Consider the following 22,298-nt stretch of genomic DNA (forward strand, 5'->3'; position numbering starts at 1 on the left):
TCCATCCCCAGGATAACTGACAGGAGCTACTTTGTCCATTGTTGTTTTACACGATACAGCAAGAGCAACATCTGAATCAGTATCCAAGATGGACGAGAAGTACGCCAAGTACAAGACGTTTCCCCCGCGTGCGGCAGGTTCGCCGATGCGGACCCATGCCCGGAGGGCAGGGCGGTTCCGGCCTCTGCTGGTGCTGACGCTGGTCGTCCTCTGCCTCTACATGTACGCGAAGCCGTCGTCGGCGCTCGGTCCGCTCCCGGACATCTCATCGCGCCTCTCCAATACACTGCAGGTGGCGATGCCGGGCTCAGCCCCAGGTGCAGACGCGAATGCCGCCCTGGTGCCGCTCGAGGCGCACATCATGTCCAAGTGCCCGGATGCCAGGGACTGCCTCCAGAAGCTGATCCTGCCGGCCATGGTGCGCATCGTCGACAAGGTCAACTTCACCCTGTCCTTCATTGGGACGCCGACCGAGAACGATGGCATCGACTGTATGCACGGGCCTGAGGAATGTGAGTCGGCAGTTCCCCCCTCATCTGGATTGCGTGCGCGCCAGTGCTACACCCGGCCGAGTCTCGGATATATGGAAACTGACTGGACGTGCCTGGACTAGGTCTCGGTAACATCATGCTTCTCTGTGCTGAAGACCTCTACCCCGACCCGAAGACCTACCTTGGATTCTCCATGTGTTTGATGAAGGACTACCAACACATCCCGCAGCGGAGCCTCATCGAGGACTGTGCTCTGGAGCATGCCATTGATTTTGGAAAGCTGGACGAGTGCGCAAGCAAGGACGACGGTGCCTGGGGAGTCGAGATGCTCCGAAATAGCGTCCGCCACTCATCAGATGTAGGCTGTCACTGCGTCTGCTGGCATTTAACCTCGAGACTTCACTTGACTGACACCGCATCCCCTAGGTCGGAGTCACTAAAAGCTGTACGGTACGCCTGGACGAGGAGTTCTACTGTGTCCGAGACGGTGGAGAATGGACCGACTGCCCGCATGGGGCCGAAGTTAACGACCTGGTGCTGGCGATTGAGAAGAAGTACCGCGCTTGAGCGGCCCGAACACCTCCGTCCACAGCTCGCCAGCCTCGCCGAGCGTGTAGCTCAATGACACCGAGTCCATGCCCTTCTCTTGATCGTCGCCCATGCTCTTTAGATGCTCGATTATGCTTTCCAGCCCGATGGCCTTGCCTGTTGCCTGTGTCGCGCCGGCCTCGAGAGCCACGTGGACAATGTGGATGTGGAAGTGGTAGTACGTTGGCTGGTAGTGCACGTATAGCTTCAACTGGTCGGACTCGATGTCGGGATATACCTTCTCAGTGGCCTCGACAAACTTGGCATTCATGTGCTCAAGCCAAGGGATGTGCTTGACCTTGAGGTCTCGCAAGCTCCAGATGTCTCGACGCTCCACTATGCCCAGCAGATGCAGAGCCTCGATTGTCTTCCTGTCCCAATTTAGGTCTGGGAGGAGGAGGAAGCCCTCATCACCAGCCTCGCCGAGAGGTGTCCTGTAAATGACATCCTCGACCTCCTTGCGACCCTCGATAATGTTGAAGACCCAGTTGAGTCGGCCCTGGTCTCGTTTTGCCTGCATGTGTGGTCGGATCTTGTCCCGGTAGATCTCGGGTGTTTCTGTCACAAATCGGACCCCCTGTTTGCTGTATTTCTTGACGTGCTGTTCCGTGCACGGGTATATCAAGTTGATCTTCAGGTCGGCGAAGTCGTCATCGCTCTTTTTGTCGGCAATGGCGCCGCTGCTGGCCATGTACCAGTGGTAGATGTCATTGGCGCCTAGATTCTTGAGCGTGCGGAGGCTACCGGCTATAGACCCAAGGTATTCATGGGAGTTGGGAAACGGCGCGCGCTCAAGAACCAGCAAGGCTGGCTGGTTGTCAATGGTGCCGAGGAGCGAGGTTCTCCTGCCTGCTTGGTCTGAAGAGGGAGACGGCCCGGGTCAGATATTGTAGAATTCACTCCGGCCGGCGGGACAGATCGATCGCCTTACCCTGGTTGAGCAAGCGCTCGAGCTTGAACCGAGGCACGAGGTCCTCCGGGGCTGACATTCTGGCTGGTGGGGACAAGACTAGCAGCGAAAGGGTGGGTATCGCGTTTATCTCGAGGTTGAGTTGAGTTCAAAGTGCAAACATGCAAATTCGGGCCTTGGGCTGGGGAGATGGAGCTACCCCGCGGTGAACTGCTGGCCCATGCTCCCACACCACCTAGATACATGCATGCGAGCGCTAATCGGGTGGTCAGACTGGGGCAGCCCCACCATTGGATCCGTCAGGTCCGTGTGGTAGGTGCCCAGGTACTCCGTACTTGGACGAGGCAACCTACAGCTCAGCATAGCTTCTGGTCCGCCTTGTGGCCCGCGTCTTCTCGCCTCGCGTCAATACGCAGCAGGCAACGCAATGGACGTCGAATCGTTTCGAACGAGCGTTCAACGTGCGGTGGCACAAGCAACGCTGCTTCCGACCATGACACAGGAACAAACATGGGAGCTGCTGTTCCAGTCTAGGACTGCTGCTCTCCTCCCCCTTTCCCTCATTCCTCCCCTTCTCCCTTCCGCCAAGTTTCTGCCCAACTCCTCAATCCTCTCGACCCTTGTCTTGCCCTAGTGCAGGCGTCTTCTCCTTGCCATGGAAGGTTCAAGCAATCCTCGCCCCTCAAGCGAGGATGCAGTTCCAATGAGCCACCGCATTGACAATTGGGATACTGTGAACCAACAGGAGCCATCGCCTCTCTTCAGCGTGCTCCCTGCCGAGCTTCGCAGCCTCATCTTCGAGTTCGCACTCGCCGAGTTCACTGCACCAGCGCTAGACCGCCCCATCCAACATGAATTCTCTGCCCGTGATGATCATGAGAAGCTTGACGACGAGCCCAACCTGGAAAATGGCCCAGCTAGCGAGGCAAGTGACCCACACGGACAGGAAAGCAGCGCTCAACCGCCTGACCCGGACGATGGGCCAGCACCGGCAGTCCAGCCACCCCTGGCCTCGTTTCTCCTCTCTGCCCGTGAGCTGAAGAACAGCTGGGACTGGTTCCGCCCCGGCTACACGGGGCACCGCAAGATGAAGACGGCCCTACTCGGGACTTGTCGACGCGTCTACCTTGAAGCCTGTGGGCTTAGGTCTGAAGGTAGCAAGATCTTCTACAATACGAGAGGGCCGTGTTGGTGTCCACAGTCCCCCGCGAAATATGTCTCTGGCCTTCCCCGTGGAGCTGCTCAGCACATCCGCAACCTGCAGATGTTCTCGCAGGTGCGGTACCTCGAGTGGGATCTGATGGATCTCGTGACTGGTGTGTTCACTGCCGGCCCACATCTTCAGCGTCACATGCCTCAAGCGCGGCTTCATCCAGCGCATTTTGTCACTAGCCATTCGTATATGGCCTTCCCACGTGTCTCTCGCGCTGCGTCCTACCAAGGTAGACTTCCTGCTTCGCTGCCTCAACATGGGTACCGGCCGGGCTCCGCAGGGCCAGCGATTTGGGAGAGCCTAGGGCAATCATCGCCAACACGGCTTTCAGAAGCTGGTCTTATCAGCCCCTGGCGTCTAACAGAGCATCTAACAAGCCTACGGATTTACCTGCGTCGCACAGATTGGTGGAACTGGGAGGGAAATGCGCCGCTGCTGATCAACCCCTTCAGCCCACAAACGAGCCGTGCGAGCCCACCAGTGGCCAACATGTTGAGCAGCATGCGCACCTCAGCCGAGGCCGACAAGCGCATCGAGCCGTCCTTGCTCTGCGTGACACCGAGCTCGATCCCGCGCTGGGACTGCTGGGCCCTGCTCTTCCTGCGAATGCCTAACCTCAAACAGCTGACCATCGACTTCGAGACGTCAGAGGATAAGAAGTCTGAGATGGAAGCAATCGTGGAATGGGCCCGCCTTCGCTGGCGGTTTCCCGTGCTGCGGCGGTTATCTGGCACTGAGCGGGACCCGTACACGTTCAGACACATGCAGAGGAGTCGCAACGCCACCCCGGTCGACCTCTCGCCCTGGTCGGACGACCTGGATGTACTGTCTGCAGCGGACCAGCCGGTACAAAAGACCAGCTGGCGCGGTCTGCCACAACACTTCTCAGCAGCGTGTCACGCCTGTACGGCCGGCTGGGGCGAGGAAGAAGGTGCGCCCGACTGCGAGGAGTGCACGAAGAGGGGGAAGCTGCTCAAGCTCAACAAGGGCCCGCAGCTGCTTGTGTGGACTGTCCACTGGGAGCGGAAGGTGCCCCCTGGACATGCGCAGCCGGAGGGGAGCGCCGGAGGGGAGGGTAGCCAGGAGCGAGGTGGACAGCCACAGCCAGGATCGGCGTCTGCCGAACGGCAGGATGGCCCGGGCCCTAGAAGCGCCGAGTATCGGGCCCGCCGGCGGAGGGAGTTGGACGAACTCATGGAGATGCAGGTGATGTTCTGAAATGGTGGTTCGGTTTGTTTGTCGAAGACTTCATACCTGCGATACCCGTTGCCTGTTATTTTAAGCAATTCATAAGGAAATGGTCCCTATCCGACATGGCGACTCGAAAGGAGAATGCATCTTCAGATTGGAACAAAAAACACAAGGAGACAGGGAGAAAAAGTGAAGTTTAAAATAAGCAAGTCAAAAGTCGGATACCACTTCTTTTGAACATTTCGCGGTAATAAATGTTTAACAACATCTGTTGACGGGGCTACGCGCCTCCGGTATCATTCAATGCGGGTTCTCTGGCTTATACATATCCTCTGGTGGAATAATACGTCGAATGCTCAGGGTATCTGCGTTACTTCCATAGAATCGTCTTTCAAATGGTCATTGACTTTTGTGCCTCCGAGTTCGTTAAACAATGCTGTTGTATCCTCCCAATGCCAACCTTTTGAGCTATGTGCACTCCATCAGATCTTGCTCAGTGCTCTTGGATATATCCAAAACTTGATATCCTCGCTATTGTGCAACGATTCGTCCCCGGCTACTCAGATCCCTCCCGCGTGAAGCCACGTGGTTGTCTCAACCTACTGGCCCGCTTGTTCGACTCCCACGTGGTGCGTGACGGTTCGGCCGAAGTAATCTGGAACGAGTCCCTTGAGCCGTTTGCCTTGGGAGTCTGCGGACAACTCTACCTCCGGGAGCTGGTCGCTTGTGCGAACGAGGGTCCCAGCTTTGCCGTATTTCGCTGATCTCGTCTTAAGAGGACTGCCCGTTGTTTCGTTTGGCCAGACCATGGAGACCACAAGTCTCACGCTCCTCGAGATGCGGTCTTGAGTGCGCCCATCGCTCGTGTCGATCGGTACTGCAGCTTTGGTGGCTCCCGATTCTCCTCTTCACTCCCATCATCAACCTCCAGAACCCCACCGGATCCTCCAAATGGGCTCAACTCCGGATCCGCCAAGAGCACGTTGCCATCAAACCCGCCATTCGTAATCTTCGGAGTCTCGGCACTCCATTGTGCAGCAGTCGGGCTCGTCGCGGCAAGGTTGGCGCCTCGTCTCATACTTTGTGGGCGGTAGCTCCTAGCTCGGGGCGGCGCTTCACTAAGCTTGGCTTTGAGGATCTCGTCCTGATCCAGTATGCGATTCACTTCTTTTTCTGCGGAGTTCTTGGTCCCACTGAGGCGGTCTTTGATCTTCACAACTTCGTCGCTACAATCGCCATCCCTCAGGAATTGATGCGCCGCGTGCTCACACATGGATTGGACGGACTCCAGGCTCTTGTCCAGCTCATCAAAGACATCGGTCTGCTGAGAGTCCCCGGATCCCAAGCCAAAAGAGGAGAAGGACGAATAACCACCCCCGAGCTTCGGCCTCGCGGTGGGTACGGAATTGGGCTTGAGCTTGTGGCTATTGCCATTGCCCTGGCCGTTCGTAACCGTCGGCGTGCGTGGCTGTGGGGAACAGGCGGGGCTGATGGCGGGCGACGGAACGTTGTCCATGTTCTGATCTGGTTGAGTCTGAGCAGTATCCGCCCGAGTGTGCCCCTGGCCGTTAGGTAGGTCCACCTTGGTCCCGTCAGGGATCGCCAGGGACACGCCGTTGGGACTCGCCAGCTGTGGCGGGTCCAAATCCATACTCATATCCCCATTGCAGGATGGATCTCCTACCGATTCCTCGTCGTCATCATCCGGCACCTCGAGCTCGGCCATCTTTTTGATCTGGGCAACCTTGGCGGCCATCTTGGCCTTGCGCATCAAGTTTCGGCTTGCGCTGACAAACTTGACCAGCTCCTCGAAGAAGGACTGCACATAACTATCATAATAGACCATGACCAGATTGCGGTTGCGGTACTTGCTGGGGGTGGCACCCTCGGCCGACAGCAAGGACTCGGCGGCGGCGGCGCGTTTCTTGCTCAATTGTGTCCTCCGAAGCGCCGCCCGCGCTTGAGCCGAGGCGATGGCGATGACTTGATCTGTCTGCCCCTCGGCAGCAGCAGGGCCCAAGGGCGGTTTGCCATTCCTCGAGTCTTGATCTTTTAGCTGTCGGTCAACACCACCCCTCGACGCCACTGAAGCTCGCCGTGCCTCGTGCGCGGCATTCTTGTTCTCGACAGGGTATATCCTCGGCGTTGCTGGCGCCCCAGGATGTGCATCGCCATCGTCGCTGGGCTTGAGCGACTGGGTGGAGCCGCGATTCCGCACGGATTTGGTCGACGGGCCGTTGGGGTCCAGGAGAGCTGAGGGCTGCTGCTCTGCCACCTCGGCCAAGTCGAGCTGCCTCTGTTCGATCTGGCTGCTGAGCTCGTCGAGTCGCTTGGCCCAGTCGGGACAGTGCTCCTTGAGGTTGTTCAGGGCCTCGACGGCAAGCTGTATGTCCTCTGGGATGGCCGAGGCACTGGGGCTCCGCCATGAAGACGGGCCCGGCGCAAAGACGGTAGAGGCTGGAATACTGGGCGGCGGGATGCGGCTGCTAGGTTTCTAAGACCTAAGCAGCCGCCGGTCGGGGAATAGAGCGGCGTAGGGCGCCCGGGTGCGACGAGGCAGAGCGAGTAATGGTGGACGACAGTACAGGACCGGCGAGGACTCGTGCAGAGGTGGAACAGGTGTGGTTTACCATGCACTGGCCAGAGGGACGGCTGGCGTTGGGCAGGTCGGGGTCAAGCGGCGTCTTAGACCCAGTCCCGTTGCGTGATGCGTGATGCGTGATGTTTGAGCTCGTGACAGCGGGTGGTGGGCCGAGATGGCTTGGACAACAAGCAGCCAGCTATTATAGTCAACTCCAAGGTCAATATCAACGACCAAACAAAGAGCTCAGCCGGCGGGACGCTGTGTGGAGGAACAAGACGGGGCGAGCAGGTCTGTCACTGAGCCTCAAGCAAACGGACCCCGGGTGCCGGCAGGGGGGGGCGGGCTATTGGAGGCGGATGCAGTCAGGACGGATGCTGCATGAATATACCGGGCGGGACAAACGGATTGGTCTGGTACTCGAGTGGCCACGAGTCGAGGCGATTCAATTCAGATAAATTTTATCAAAAGACTATACCTCTCCGTAGCACGGCATAGACAGGTCGTAAGTCTGTGTGTAGTCTAGGAGCCAGGGAGAAAAGGCAATGGGGAGGAGGCAAGGATTGGGCAGGCCAGGTAACTCCTGGTTGATATTCCGTCCAAGGTTGTCAAGGTCAGGGAGCCAACCGAAGCTTGAACTCGAGTTGGAGGGGGTCAGTGTAGGTGGAGAGAGGTTGGCAGGCTGGCAGGCTGGCAGGCTGGCAGGCTTGGGGGTCTTTGATGAGGCAAGGATGGCTTGATGGATCCCCGAACCCCGGGCTGGGAGTCGTTGGGGGAAGGGGAAGGGGGCCTGAGGGGTCGGAAGTCGGAACCAACTGCTAGCAGCTAGCAGCTGGGAGCTGGGAGCTGGGAGCTGGGAGCTGGGAGGTAGAAACGCAACCACAGTACGGAGTACCTCATCAAACCTCCAGGCAGCAATATTTCGCCCCCACCCAAAGCTTGACGTGCTCGTCATTTCCGCCTGCATGCTGCCCCGTCGTCAAACAGACTGCAAATCATGTCGTCAGTCTCTTTATTTGTTTCCGAATCGCAAGCCTCGCGCTGAGGATTGGCCCTCGACCGGCACCGATGGCGGCGATGCTGGTATGAATGGGAATCCGCCGTTTGATCGGACCAGGTACTCACAATTGACCAATCTCAGGTGGCCAACCCGCCAACCCGCCAACCCGCAACGCAATCAGGCCCATTGAGCAGCACCATGCAAGACACAGTACTCTGAGCTCGGAGCCGCCGGGCCCTCAGGCTCGCGATTCGTTGCGCCTCGAGCTGCACTGCATACCCAGACGGGCCTGACGGGCAGACGGGATTGTCCAAGGAAGCAATCCCCGCCTGAACGCGCGGATTTTGACTTGCATGCATGCAATCGTTGCTGTAGCATCGAATTACGGGCCGTTGACCTCTGGTGCCAGCGCCTTGCACAGTAGTCCGCCTCGGCGTTGCGGCAGTTGATCCAGCCCCCGTCCAGCCCCCGTCCAACCACCGTCCAGCCACAGCCATGCACCTGGCGGGTTGGACGGGCTGTCGTCATGATTTACACCTATCAGACTACTGCAAACATCTGCAAAGCCTCGATGGATACGGGCGCCCCCATCCCCCGCCGGGAGGGGGAGGGAGGGGGGCAAGGGGGGCTCGAGCTTTGAGGCTTGAAAAACAACAGTAATAATAATACTGGATGTGACGCTGTAAGGATGCTACATAGGACATCTCGGGTGTCTCTGCTGCGACTCGGTGGCGTATCCGGTCCAATCTCTCATCTGCTTTTGGGATGTTTTGTCGAGCCTGGTGGGACTGAACCAAAGTTTAAAGTCCTCCTTGCATTTCAATTTCAGTACCAGGAATGCTTGCCCAGGCCGACAGGCCGTCAGGCCGTCAGGCCTCCTGGGTTGTGAACATTTTACATGAAGCCGCCCGCGCCGTCGATTCGCCGCCTTTGGCGACCCACACGTTGCGTCTATTGCTGCACCGCGCCCCTCCCTGGTCTTTCTGCACCTCGGCTGCCGTAACCGTTGCTCCATGTCTGTTCACCGCAAACTTTCTTGGTTTCAGCACGCACGACCCTCGCGATTCAACGTCTCAACAGTAAGGCCAGCCCGGGCTGGGATACCGCCTGTAAGGCGCGCCCATCAAATAGGCCTGTCCATCGAACGATGGGTGCAAGCCACAGCAAGCTTCCCTCCGTTCTGGCCCCTTTGCCGACGTCGAGCCTAATCAAATTATACCGGAGTCGAACCTAATTCGAGCCGAAAGCAAGACTTCGTTCTCCCCGTCCCCACTTACTGACAGGCCTGACACGTGGGATCGAATCTGGGAGCTGGGGCTAAGAGTGGGGACCGTGAATCTGTTCCACCCTGTCCAGGCTGTCCCGCCTGTTCGCCTGCGAGAAGGAGATTGGATACTGTGTATTACTCCCTGCTTGCCCCGAGAGAAGGACTCGCGACGTCACTGGCAACACGCAGGAGTCGGACAGCAGCTCTGGTGCGACCTTTGTCAGGAATACGACATGCTTGGTGATTCGTGCCGCCCACCTCGCCAGAAGCAACCCGCCGGTCCCGAGTCTAGACCGCCTGGGTGGGACAACCCACAGCTCCAACTGGACGTCTCAGAGATGTTACGGCGGGAGATGTCACATGCCAGGCCTCGGAATAAATCTTTAATCCTTACGCTCCAACCGTTTTTGCTCGATTGTGCTTGACACGGCCACAACATCTCCATCGTGAATCATCACGACAGTGCTCCTGCCTAAGCTCCAATATGATAACCCGTCGTGGGGATCAACAACTGTAGCGGAACGTCTTCGTGAGCAATCCATTCGTAGGATAACCATGTGGCAGACCAAAGGACGATTGAGTTTCTCTCATGAGGTCTCCGATGATGTTATCATTTCGTATGAAGCAGTCGACCCTGCGCTGCTCGAATCTAGAACATCTATATGCTTGGCTGGCGTCTCATCCGCAGCCAAAGCCTTTTGGGTGCCCTAGAGACTCAAGTCCGACCCGAACCGCTTCAAAACACCCTTCTCGGCCGCGCCCCAGTCCACTCCCTTGAGCCTCCCGGCCATCTCGTCCTCCTGCCCAGAGAGTACATTCCAGAGCTCGTCGACGACCGCCGTCCGGACGCGCGGCCAGGGGTGCAGCATCAAGGCCCCCAGCCTCTTCCGAGCCTCCGCCACAGCTTCCAGCCGTTTCTGCCCCAGAGCCTCGGTCGCCATCGCCGGCAAGCCGTCGCAGCCCTTGCCCATGCTCGCGATGCCGCCGTACACCTTGACACAGGCGATGAGCTTCCGCACGTTGCCGGTTTTGTAGCTTGCCTTTTGCGCCTGAAGGCAGAGGTTCTTGAAATCGACTGTCTTGGTTCTCTGGTACAGTCCCACAGACAATAGGAACGCGATAATCTCCAGCGTCGGCACCGTGATCCGGTCCTGGCCCTGACGGGCCTTCATGTTCCGGTAGAGGGAGGCACACACTCGGTCGAGGTTCTCCTGGCTTGCCCTGGAGTATTCGCAGAGTGCGGAGCGGCTTGCTATGACGAGGTCCTCGTTGCCTGTGTCTGCTGAGGCCACGTACCCTGCCAGGAGCTCATCCATCCACTCCTGCGGCGTTGGCCCGTCGTCGACCTGGAATGTTTCATGTAGCCAGTCTTGATGGGTCGTCAGGTCAAGCAGGAAATAAAAGTAGTCCTTGGATGAGCATAAGCGATTCCCCAGTTCTGCTGATGAGCTGTGGCTGTGTCAGTTCTGTTCTAGCCTCTGATTGTGATGGGAACGTGGTACGTACTCTGAACTTAGGGCCAGATACAGCGTTGACTGTGCTTCCGGTCTCACCTTGTCAAGTTTCTCAGCACCGAGGCGCATGATTGGTAGCAAGAGACGAGAAGCTGCTGCTCGGGTGGCTTCTCCTGGCCTTGTCTCTAGGTTTCCCATCATGGACCATAAGTGCTTGGTTGCCTGTATGGCGTGCAATCGGACATGGGATCCTACATCCCCTCTCGCGTCCGTAGTATAGTCTTCCAGTGCCTCTGTAATCAGCTGAAGCAATCTTTGGGCGTGATACTTCATCACGTCGCCTTCAATGAGGCTCTCAAGTATCCACACCCTCGCCTCCACAGTTATGTCCTTGGCCCAGCATTGTAGCAAGGTTCTAGGAATAAGTTCCATGGCTCCATACCTCGTCTCCTGAGAAGACATATGAATGACTGCATGGGATCTCGTCAAAGCCATCAAGTATCCCTTGATGCTCCCGCCTCGTTGCGCATTCAGTGCAGCATTTGCCCAGCTCTCAATCAGTTGATCACGTCGAGCAGGCTCCAACAGCAGCAGCAATGCTACCGCAGCCTCGGAGACCGCTTCGACAACCATTCCCTCTGTCCTAAGAAGATAGCCATTCAAAATCGTCGGAACAAGCTCATTGACCCAAGCAAGTGGGAGCTCGTTCGAAACAGAGAGTTCTGCCAGCCGGAACACAGCAGTGCCTGCGGCGCTTGTCTTCAAGAACGATAGTAGATAAGGAGCAGTCACCAAGTCTTCCGGAGTACTAGCATGAATACCGCGGTGTGATGCTTGGAAAACAGGCAACGAGGAGGTGAACAGTCGACTTGCTGCCTCTGCAATGAGATCCGGCCGGCGGAAAGTGGTAGCTTCAATGAATTTCAGGTTCCACTCCAGCTCTGACAGTATTTTCTGAATCACGAGTGCTAGCTGTTGCGGATTATCTTGGCATGATGAAACCAGATGTGGAAGTTGATCCATAATTGAGGCCATGGCTAGCAGTAGACCGTGGCGTTCCTCGACTTGGCGCGGTTGCAGCACCCGGATGGACGATGCTATGGCATCGACGGACCTGGAGATGACTTCCGTGCTGGTCGAGGACACCCGTGTCAGTTCTGCTGTAATCATACCGTATGATGCTCCTGCGTATCTTCGAACACGATCATTGGCGTCACCCAGACCGCGCCAGTCAACGACAGCCTCGAGGATGGCCACGCCATACTGTGGATGTAGCTTTGTGACGGCTAAAGCAACATCTTGCATCGCCCTCGATCTCAGTGCCACAGCGTGATAATCCACTGTCTGAACAATCGCGATGCCCTTTTCCACGGTATCAGGATGCCTCCCAATAAGCTCCTGTAGAGCAGCCGAGGAGCCACGCCTGATGTTTCCAGCAGGGTCGAGACAAGCCGTGACTACCAAATGAGTAGCAAGTAGTTGCAAGATAGAGCCATTGTTACTTTCATTGCGCTCTCTGTTCAAGATCTCATGATTGACGTCAAGAAGCTCCTGAGTGGAGTAACGTCTTGCAACGGCCCAGATGCCGAAACAAGCCGCATCGCGAACATTGGCTCCGACAGAGACCCCGGACGCGCTTCGCTGCTCGAACGAGAGACCAAGCAATAATGCTTGCAATATGTCTCCGAGGCTCTCTGGGGGAGGCGAACGCCGGTATAAGAGATGGGACAGGGTGAGCATTAGCCCGTGCCACTCAAGAGGATCTACTGACCTCAGATCTCTCTTCAGCGGCTGCCAGCTTGACAAGCTTGAGTTCATTCCCTGGTCAGCCAGCCGAACATGTTCCTTCAATGCCTGTAGAACAGCTGCCACGACTTGTGAAGCCATGTCCTTGGGCAACTTGAGGGTGATGGCTCCCAGGGCTTTGCTAGCCGCGAATCTGACAGGAGTATCTTTATCAGACAAGCACCTCAGAAGGTGCCGCACGGTGGTTTCGACAAGCTGGATACCCGACATGTCGCGGCTCTCCCTTGTCAACTTCGACAGGGAAATTGAGCGCATGACCTTGATGACAGTCTTTCTGGCAACAGCAGACGAGCTGATAATGGTAGAAGTAGCATCATCATTGCACATTGTGGCATTGACAGTATAGAAGACTTTGGAAGAGTACTTCGCCACCTCAGATGTGTCAGCAGAAGACAGCACCCCCGCCAGGAAAGCAAGGACCCCGATAAAGGTGTAAGGATTCTGGTCGATTTCGTATTTCGAATCATTTTTGGCCTCAGAATCGCTGTTGTCCGGGCTCGGGTGCAGTGAAAACAGAGCCCAGTCGATGAGAGCCTGCAGGATGCCGAGCTGTTGCATATCCCGACGCATGGCCATCCTCACGAGAAGATTTTTGGCCGCGTCCCTCTCTTTACCTGGCGAGGCCAGATACTTGGTTGCCAGCGGCAAGATCCGCACTGTGATACTTGGGGGGTTGAACGGCCAGAGGAAGCCTGGGACGCCGGCCAGGTCGACATCGTGCATGTAGACCGAGGAGATCGTCGCCAGGTCAAAAGGCGCAAACATGAGATGGGACAGCCACAGGAGCACAACATACCGCTCCTCCCAGCTCCATTGGGGCACCGTGCCCTCGGAGCCCAGGTGTCTTTCTGATTCCTCAATAGCGGAAAGGAGGAGCTCAAGGTAGCGGGTCTCAACATTGAGGAAGTTCGCGATGACCTTCTCGCCGCGAATCTTGCAGAATGTGTAGATCAGCTTGCACACTGCGGTCGGGAGTGGCATCAGCAATGAAGATGTGCTCGACGCTTCCACGGCGTGCCGCCGCCTTGTCTGCTGGTACTCCAAGAAGGCCTCGGCGAGCACGGGGAGCCACTTGGGCAAGTGCGGATCAAGGAGCTGAGGCAATTCTTGAAAGGGGTCGAGAAGCTGTCCGAACGAGTCAATCCAAGTATGCATCAGGGAATGATATTTGTCACCTACGTTTGACGTGAGAAACGTCACCTCACGTCCACGCACGCGGGAGCGCACACGACCAGCCCCATCTGCTTTGCGCAAGAAGGGCCTGAGGCGGGCGTCAAAGTCGGCAATCAGGTCTTTGGAGACCGTTTGCAACTTGATGTCCAAATCTTCCTCCGGCGCGTCTTCCATAATGCTGTACTTGGTGGACAGTAAAGCCTTTGGATGCAGCAATTCCCCTCGCCAAAACCGTCTGCCTGGCGAAGGTTACCTAGGTAGTTACAGGTCTCCTGACGTGGCTTCTCACCAAATAACCTGACTGCTGTCAAGATTTGCCCGGGGCCCGGTACCGGTTACAAGGGAATAAACTCAAATAAGAACACCAAGCAACAGATATTCTAAGCTGCTGATGAGCTTGGCTGTTGTTGTAAGAGCCCCTTCGAGTATACAGATCTTTGAAGCAAGGCCTCTGAGGCCTGGCAATTTGCCTTCGGGAGCACTTGCTAAAACCCTTGTTATCAGGGTCTGTGACACACCCTACCCGCTTGTTCTCGGGTTTGGGGGGGGGGGTGCTGGCGTAGAACGCAAGTGAGAGCATTTCGATCTTTCATTTGACCCTTTCAGTGCATTCATAGTTAGAGATAGGTTGTCTCCTAATTTTCAGATGTAAAAGCTTCTACTCCTCGCATACGAGTCGACCACAGCGTTAATTCAATCTGAAGTGCCGATGCGGCCTCGTAATCGGCGAGGCCCCCTGCTTGGGGTCACGTTCAAAACGACATGCCTCTAAACATAAATGCAGAAACCTGCCCATATACGAAAAACTACGCATGAACCATGTCCGCTGTCCAAAACGTGTTCCTGCTTCTTATGATACAGCTACCGCAGCTACGAGCGTGTCCAATGCCGAACTTTGCGTGCTAGCGTTAGGGAACCCGCCGGCAGAAGCTGGGCCCGACCATATGAGACCCAAGTAGTTGCTGCCATTCCGGTCGTTGTTCCATATCGAGTCCGAGTTGGCCAGAATAAATTCTCGGAAGCTATCCTTTGGGGCTTCGAGTTGGAGGTATCCCAAGTTCCGAACGAATATACCTGGAGATTCGTCAAGTCAGCTGTGGTCGCTCACCCAGGCTTGTGTACACAGGATAGATTCGCTCACCCTTAAACTGAGAGCCATCAGCGCCGCAGTCGTTGGGCTCGCAGCTTTCATGAAGGATTCCGTCTTCCGAAAGGGCCTCTATTGCGGCCTCCGCAATCAAAGTAGCCTCGGACAGGTATCCGGAGTCCCCAGTGGCTCTGGAGAGCTCGACCAGACCGCCCAGAATTACCCCCTGGTTATAAGACCAGACCGTGTCTCCGTTGTTGAAACAAGACCCATCAGAGTTTATTTCGAGCCCATCATTGATCAGATTCTCATCGTTGATCATACCGCTCCCTTTAAACCAATCCCACTCGTCCTGGGCGATGCTCAAGTAAGAGTCTTTATTGGCCGCACGGTTGGCGAGAGAAGCAGCAACCGAAAGGTATAACTCATTAGCAATTGCGTTCTTGTATGTCCTTTGTTTATTCCACCAAATACCCCCTCCGCAAGTACCATTCACTCCACCTTGCATATCCGCGAAAATGCTTTCGGCCATGTCTAGATATTGCGCATTCCCAGTGACATCGAATGCCCTGACCCAAGCCAGGGCCCACCAGCCTTCATCATCGTAATAATTGTTCAGGAAGCCACTGAAGCCCCTGGAAGCGAGGCTGGACTCACCCACGACCGGAGACGCAATGTACCTTGATTCGAACAAACGCCTGCTCGAGCCCTTAACCAGTGTTTTGGTTGCGGTCTGAGTGGTCTGTTGCGCTCTGGTGAAAGTGTTGGCAAACACGTCCTCCAACCCCAAGTCACCTGTGCTTTCAACGGCCAGATTGAGGAAGTCTCCGAGCACAGTGAGGCAGTTGCCGCTGTTCCACCACCCAGTCGTCTCCCATAAACCGTCTGAGTCATTGTAGAAGGTCTGTAACGTCTTGATAGCTGTCACGGCGCGATCAACAGCAGTCGCTCTTTCTGTGGCCGCCAATGAAAACCTGAGTAGGGTTGCCTTAGCTACCCAGTAGCAGATGGTCCTGGGGTTTGTCATCTTCGCTAAGAGAGACGATGCTCGGTCTTTTAGATTATCGGCGTCGGCCAATACGGTTGTGAGTGGGTAAATATTCTCGGGAATATTCCCAAGCAGACAGAGGTGACACGCGGAGAGGAATATCAGGATGGCGAGAGCTTTGCAAACCAACTCAGAATCCTGGTCCGAGAGAACGCCTCGTCGAGAGCGCTTGCTCTGACTTTTGAACGAAACAACAACGTTCTGACAACTAAACTTGGCACCATGCCGCGGGCTCAGCTGAGCCTGCTCGCGCTTGTGGGTCATGGTCACAGCCTCGTGGATCAGAGCAAGGTCGTCTTATGTCACCCGAGCCCACCAGCCTGGTTTTCGTGGGGATGCAACCCGGGAGTGCGAGTGGTCCCACCCAACGCAATTGAAAGGATCCGAATGGTAGAAAAGCCTTATTGGTTCCACGTCGGTGGCATGCATAGCTGTTCGGATTGAATCGGCGGATGGCTTCGCAACAGCTTCTCAAAGGATGACGTTCCCACGCGAGCTGGGGGTAACACCAAGCGGACTTCCGTTGATGGAGGGGCATGCTGTCAAGCCAAGAGATGAGCAAATGACATGTTCGTCGGAAGTTCCAAGGTTATGTTGTAAGGTTGGCTTTCGTGTAACCTTGCCTCCTCTATTTGCAACCATCAATATCTGTATAGGAAGGTGTCTCTTTACAGCCAAAAGTCAATGAGTTCAAACGATGGTCGGTCAAAGAATCGACCACCGAGCGGCACCTCCTCGGTGAATTTTGACAATTGGCGTAGAGGGCACTGGGGGGTTGCTTCTGCTGGAGGCGTCGAGTGTTTGCACGTCTGGTCCAGTATCATGTGGAGGATTTGTCCTGTCAGCACTGCGGCCGCAGTGCAATCTTGCTGCCTTGTGCGCCCGCCGTGTTGGGGAATGGACAGCTCTCGGCCGCGATCCTTCGGTCATGCAAGGCAGTGCACGATCAACGCTAAAGATCCTGGTGCGTGGGTTCTCGGGCGAAGCTGCAGCTTTCTCAACAGGCGCACATGACAAGCCATTCAGGGTTTGTGGCCTGGAAGAGGTTGCAGGCTTGGGGGCTTGGGGGCTTGAGATGATATTCCAGTGCGGGATGACGTGACCTGCGGAATGTCGTGGCCAACCTGACAGGGGCATTGCTGGTTCTGAGATCGAAGTCGACCCTCTTCGAGACACCGGTGTCCCAACTGGATTCAAGAATTCACCAACAAGTAGGGCGCAGACACGCAGCGACACTGCGTGCGCTGTGCGTCGTTGACGTTTGCTCAAACCGTCCCTAGGTAGTGAGCCATCTGCGTATGGCGCCGGCGTCGCGAGGTAGGACGTCGACACAAGCAGTCGTCACGCGGACGGAAGGCCATGCAAGCCAACGTCAGTCTGGGCGCATTGGTTCGGATGAAGGAAAGGGGAAAAAAAAAAAAAAAAAAGGCGTTGCCGGTACCGCGCCCAGGAATGCAAAGCAGAGACTGACTCGCCCTCTCGGCCACCTTGCGATGAAACCGAAATCTCCGACGTCAGTGCTTTAGCTGCTAGCGGGCCGAACCTCTTTCCAATTGCCGGGCTGACTGACTCGGTGGCAGGGTGGTTGAGATTCGATAGATCGGCGCTGTCTTAGATCGCGGTGTCTCTCTCCACCTGGCCAACTACCTAAGTACTTAAGTAGGTATCTTAACAACCTGGATGTGGACAGCTGGGCCATTAGATCTGAAGAACGAGCACCTGATCTTGCACGAGCTGTTGTCTCACTGGGCGGACCTCATGGTCGCTCTTGGCAAGCATCTCCCAGAGCATTTGTGAGTGGAGATAAAATCGCCGCGGAATGACACGGAGATGATTTCGGCTCGCAAGATGCTGCCTCGGGAGTCTGCGATAGTAGCCTTCTTTGACATGAGCTTTGCTCGGATCATCGGCCCTGTGACAAAATCATACGCAGTGGACCGTGCTCTGTGTGATGGCCTCTGAGAACACGACCAGGCAGAAAGAAGGGTTGCAACTTTCAGGCCAAGGTAAACGTCTATGTATTGTCCACATCCAGCTTCATGGAGGTCCAAGTAAAGCTGCCAATTGCATCAACCAGCCAGCCCTAACCCTTGAGCGTGCAGGTCTATTTCACCACCTGACGTCCTCTGGCCGAGCACCCGGCCTCCTTGTTGACAGGCATGTTGTCGCGCAATTCCTCTGGGGTCAGGTCAAACTGCCCCTCGGGCCCTCGGGGAGAGGCCTGACGAGTTACAAGACGGTTACAACGAGTTTCTGCGAGGGCAAGAGGTCGGAGATCGACGACGACAGCCACGCCATCCCAGCTGGGGCTGCAAGCCTGACATTGTCGGGTAGACGAGGAAGCGGTCGGCCCCAGGCGCTTCCCATGCGGATCTTCATCGTGCCCGAGATGATCTGGCCGTCAGCATGCCTCACTGGAAACATGGGTTCCGAACTGGCCAGGAGACACAGAATTTGCCAGATCAAGCTCCGCATCAGAGCTGTGGGACGAAAAGGTCTCATCTTGAGCTCAAGTCTCCATTGAGGGCGGTCTGCGTTGTGATGTGCACGGGAATCCAGTGGTGCACCGAGCCGGTTGGGCTCTTTCTTCTTCGGTTCCATCTCTTCTTCCAATTGGCTCTTCTCAGCTTGTTGTCTCTTCACTTCAGCAACTTCCCCTCACGGCCTCCTCTAGGCCAGTGTAGCGTTGTGCATGTTGAAAGTAGTGAGACACACCGCCGACGTGGTTTGGATAGCACTGGCGCGGGCAACAAATTGAAGGGGTCGAGTCTCAAACAGAGACGCATCCGTTCAAGGTTGATCAGCAAGGCTTATCTGAGTATACCAGGGCTTGACATGGCGCCAGACCGTGGCGCCCGCTGATATGTCCGCGCTGTCATTTGCTTGGCGGGTCGGTTAAGAAGCTTTAGGCAAGGCAACCACCACATATTCCCCTGAGAGCTTTTCTAATTTACTAATCCCAGTCTTTGATGATCGTGGTCGAGACAGAGAACGCCAAGGATTCTGCCTAGAAGCGGACAAGGTCGAGTAGGATCTATGTCGGAACAGAACGACATCGAACAACGGCAACTCGCAACTAGCTTCTCAGGTTTTGTCTTGGGAGACGAACAGTCGCTTTGCGTCATGGGCGATCGCCCACTACCCATCTTGTCCTCAAGAAACACGGCGCATAACCACATGTTGAATCATTGGCTTGCCACAGTTGTTCTTGAGCACAAACTTCCTCTTGGTTGTATCATCTAACTGATAATGATCCGATTCTGAGACAGCTTGCATGCACTGCACCTGCCATTGGGGAGGAAAAGCCATTAATGCCCAGTCCGAGGCAGGCCTCTTCGATATATATGGCCATTCCCACGCCACGCATATATGTGTCCAGTCACATGTCTTGGCCTTGTAGCTGGACGACTGACTAGCTGGACGCCTAGCTGGACGCCTAGCTGGACGCCAAACCGCTTACAGCCGCTGCTTATGGTAGGGAGCCCAGCTCATTCGCCAAAGGACAGAAGTCTGAGCGGTGGAAGTACTCGACCAAACATCTACCTGATTTCTGTTGACGTCAACTGGCACAGTATAGTTCAGCACACGGAGCCGCCAGGACGGGCATCAATGACTTCCGAAACTACGCCGACGCAACAATGTTCGCATTATACTGCTTGTCTGCGATGTCTTAATACCACCCGGGTGTCATACCCAGGTCTTCCGGTTAGCCGTTTTATTGCGGCAGATATGCCGTCCTCAATTACCCCTCCAGAACAAAAACGCCGATCACGTCGCCGAATAAGAGCCCCTGGGACGGGCCAAGACGTAGCTAGGTAAGCCACCATCTCACATTGGCGATGGCACTTTGATCCAGGATCAAGGTTTCAAGCCTCATGCAGACTTCCGATGTGCCTGGCTAAGACGTTAGTCCTATTAGACACACCATCACAGCCCTCCTTAGACGCACCACCACAGCCCGTTAGACGCACGCAGTCCAGAGGCTACAGTACTGGCCCAGCAGCCCAGTAGCCCAGGGAACTTTGGTCCTCCTGGGACCCTGGCCCATAATCCCGACCATTATTGCCATAGGGCCCATCCCTTGCCACCGGGAGTGTCCACGAACTTTCCGCGGAGTACACTACAAGGCCGCACACGTTTATTCAAGGTTTTCTGGGGAGTACCCTGAAGTATCATTGCCTTTCCCAAGCCATCTAGCCCCTCACCGCTTATTTTCATATTTCTCGACGAGAGTCTTCTTGGGGTCTGGTCCCGTACGCATATCGCACTTGGTCCCAACGCCTGGACGATCTCGGCCGCCGATGGCACATTTTCTTAACTTCTGCCCCGTCAACCAGGGTCTCGGAGTTTCACTTGAGGGAGCTGACAGGGCATCTGGCGGCCTATCGCTTGTGACTGGACTGACTTCATGTTGCCTTCAACCTGCGGCCTGCTGCATTCTCACCGCATGTTGATAACTCCCATCGTTGCTCGTGCCCGCCCGCGCGCACACACCCCGCTAGGGCGGGCAGCTAGACAGCTCCCGTGCCACCCGTGGGCGTTGGATCGATCACAGGAAATCGCTGATGGCCGTATGCTCTTGAAGGGAGCCTGCGGGAAGGGGGCGGTGCAATGTCCGGCACTTCCCCGGCCTGGAATTTCCCCTCCACGGCACCGGATCTGCCAAGCGTCTCGTTCCTGCGCGGCAGTGACATCGCCCAATCGCGCCTGTGACCACTCGCGACGAGGGGACTCTGCCGCCTCTGGAGACGTCACTCTGCCTGGATTGGGCACCCACGGCGGGAATGCCAGAGGCGGCCCAATCACCGTGCGGTCTCATCGCTCCTACACTTTCCTGGCCCTGGACCCTGGAAGGTAGAGATGGAAGTGGCCGGCGGTGCAAGCATCTCCGTGGGACGCATGGCGAATTGTTTCACCTCCCAGGCGCTGTACATCTTTCAGCTGAGATGGACTACGACGATACAACCGCATGCGAGCCTCAAGTCGTCGGCCCGAGGGTCCTGTGTCTTCGCCGGCCTCCCCCTGCTCCATCCGCCAGACTTCCCCGTTTTCGGCCCCCGTCAGGTCCGCAGGAAGCTCCAGTCACGCGACACGTTTCACTGTAAACGAACGCGAAGTGGCGGGCTAGACAGGGCTGGATCTGCACATGGTCTCGGACAATTTGGACCCTGGAATAAGTATGCGCGTGTTGCCCCTCTCTGCTGCAGTCTGGAGCATCTGCTCCCCGGCAAGCCCGGTGTACGTATTCATTAACGGAATAGTGACATGTTAAGCGATGGCAACGATGTACTGCGACGCTGCTGAAGCGTCGTATCGCACATGGGATTTGGCGGAGCCTATATCGGATGGTTGAAGGTGTCGACAGCGAATAGGAGCTGCATTGGGTTCGGGGAACACGCTTTCGGCTTGCCCGGAGAGATGAAGGCAACAGCTCAAAGGGAAAACCCAAAACAATCCCAGCTTATTCGGCATCGTTGGCGTCACATCGACGAAAGGGACCCAGAGGCCACACAGGCGGAACGAACCACGTGGTAAGGCGAGCCGATGCCAATATTGATCGCTCAAAGCATATCACTTCCCGCAAAGACAGCAGGTAGGATCGTGTCCCAGAAGCCCCAACCCAATTTGACACCCTCCTATAGAAACTGCGAGTGTCGACGGGTATTAGGCGAGCGACCGGCAGCGGCCCCGGGAAAACAACAAGCTTCCCGAGGTCAGTGCCTGGACGCCCAGGCTCGTGAACCCTCGTTGGAGTGAGACGGGGCTCATCTCCTCGAAACCAAACCACCCGAACTTTATTCCCGAAGTCGGGATCCTATACTTGCTTTTTGGACTATTACTGTCTTTGATGCAAGACGAGCGCGTATGGAACAAGTGTGGTGATGAAAGGGCCAAGCCAGCCCGGGGTGCTCCCGCATGGAGAGACGCTCTAGCCATGTCTGGTGTCACGTCGCACAACAGGGGCACACAGAGCTCGCTTATAACCCAGGGCCCTGGGTTATAAAGAAAGGAGGGCGGGGCAGCAGAGGAAACAGACGCAGCGGGTAGATGCAGCATTGCTCAGTCAAGCCATCATAGACGACGGCTCCCGCCTCGAAGAGGCAACGCTGTGTGACCGGGAAGCATGTGACTGACGGGAATGCTGAATGGGGCAACACGAAAAAAGACAAAAGGGGAGGGCGATGGAACCCCCGAGATCGCTTGAGCCTCAATTTTGACTTCGGTTACACACGATTCCAACTGCAATACATACTTCTGGCACCAGCTTGACTGGGTGGTTGCACACCGCCGCGTTGCACTTGGGCGAGTCTTATTGGAGGAACCTTGAGCAGCATTGCTTTGATTGTGATATACAGAATAGTATGAGGACGCCCACGATCTTCATTGTCCCCCTCCCCTTCTTGCCGTGTATTTGTGCGCGTACCAGACAACGATTTGGCTTGAGAAATGCCGTTTGATTCGGAGAGCGCCACCAATAAAGCTCTAAAT

At 56.1% G+C, this 22,298-nt stretch overlaps 5 protein-coding genes across 5 annotated transcripts; 2 read left to right on the top strand and 3 right to left on the bottom strand.

Moving 5' to 3' along the window:
* Positions 1–1,014: 1,014 nt before the first annotated feature.
* Positions 1,015–2,068, bottom strand: KVR01_002414 (uncharacterized protein; the record flags this gene model as incomplete). The annotated part of the gene is made up of 2 exons (XM_044791441.1): positions 1,015–1,937; positions 2,011–2,068. The coding sequence occupies 2 exons, from the start codon at positions 2,066–2,068 to the stop codon at positions 1,015–1,017; spliced, it is 981 nt and encodes a 326-aa protein (XP_044647429.1).
* A 576-nt stretch (positions 2,069–2,644) lies between these two features.
* On the top strand, positions 2,645–4,420 carry KVR01_002341 (uncharacterized protein; the record flags this gene model as incomplete). Its single annotated transcript, XM_044791899.1, has 1 exon — positions 2,645–4,420. The coding sequence occupies one exon, from the start codon at positions 2,645–2,647 to the stop codon at positions 4,418–4,420; it is 1,776 nt and encodes a 591-aa protein (XP_044647356.1).
* Positions 4,421–8,694: 4,274 nt separating this feature from the next.
* KVR01_003470 (uncharacterized protein) lies at positions 8,695–14,100 on the bottom strand. Its single transcript, XM_044781254.1, has 3 exons — positions 13,681–14,100; positions 10,748–13,626; positions 8,695–10,690 (listed from the first exon to the last, which is right to left on the bottom strand). The coding sequence occupies exons 1-3, from the start codon at positions 13,846–13,848 to the stop codon at positions 9,949–9,951; spliced, it is 3,789 nt and encodes a 1,262-aa protein (XP_044648485.1). The 5' UTR covers positions 13,849–14,100; the 3' UTR covers positions 8,695–9,948.
* A 191-nt stretch (positions 14,101–14,291) lies between these two features.
* Positions 14,292–16,506, bottom strand: KVR01_002899 (uncharacterized protein). The gene is made up of 2 exons (XM_044784219.1): positions 14,816–16,506; positions 14,292–14,748 (listed from the first exon to the last, which is right to left on the bottom strand). Exons 1-2 carry the CDS (start codon positions 16,071–16,073, stop codon positions 14,525–14,527), a joined length of 1,482 nt encoding a protein of 493 aa, XP_044647914.1. The 5' UTR covers positions 16,074–16,506; the 3' UTR covers positions 14,292–14,524.
* Positions 16,507–17,991: 1,485 nt separating this feature from the next.
* Positions 17,992–22,039, top strand: KVR01_003438 (uncharacterized protein). The gene is made up of 4 exons (XM_044794925.1): positions 17,992–18,718; positions 18,773–19,283; positions 19,382–19,624; positions 19,729–22,039. Exon 1 carries the CDS (start codon positions 18,216–18,218, stop codon positions 18,669–18,671), a length of 456 nt encoding a protein of 151 aa, XP_044648453.1. The 5' UTR covers positions 17,992–18,215; the 3' UTR covers positions 18,672–18,718; positions 18,773–19,283; positions 19,382–19,624; positions 19,729–22,039.
* The last annotated feature ends 259 nt before the right edge of the window (positions 22,040–22,298 follow it).

This window comes from Diaporthe batatas, assembly GCF_019321695.1.
Source record: "Diaporthe batatas strain CRI 302-4 chromosome Unknown Contig00003, whole genome shotgun sequence".
NCBI classification, from domain to species: Eukaryota; Fungi; Ascomycota; class Sordariomycetes; order Diaporthales; family Diaporthaceae; genus Diaporthe; species Diaporthe batatas.

Excerpts from the sequence above, each read along its gene's own strand:
- KVR01_003438 (XM_044794925.1), top strand. The coding sequence starts at position 18,216 with ATGCCTCACTGGAAACATGGGTTCCGAACTGGCCAGGAGACACAGAAT.
- KVR01_003470 (XM_044781254.1), bottom strand. The coding sequence starts at position 13,848 with ATGGAAGACGCGCCGGAGGAAGATTTGGACATCAAGTTGCAAACGGTC. Across the intron at positions 13,627-13,680 it reads TGACGTTTCTCACGTCAAAC|CTTCTCGACCCCTTTCAAGA; the intron begins GTAGGTGACAAA and ends TCGTTCGGACAG. Across the intron at positions 10,691-10,747 it reads TATCTGGCCCTAAGTTCAGA|CTCATCAGCAGAACTGGGGA; the intron begins GTACGTACCACG and ends ACACAGCCACAG.
- KVR01_002899 (XM_044784219.1), bottom strand. The coding sequence starts at position 16,073 with ATGACCCACAAGCGCGAGCAGGCTCAGCTGAGCCCGCGGCATGGTGCC. Across the intron at positions 14,749-14,815 it reads TGATGGCTCTCAGTTTAAGG|GTATATTCGTTCGGAACTTG; the intron begins GTGAGCGAATCT and ends ACGAATCTCCAG.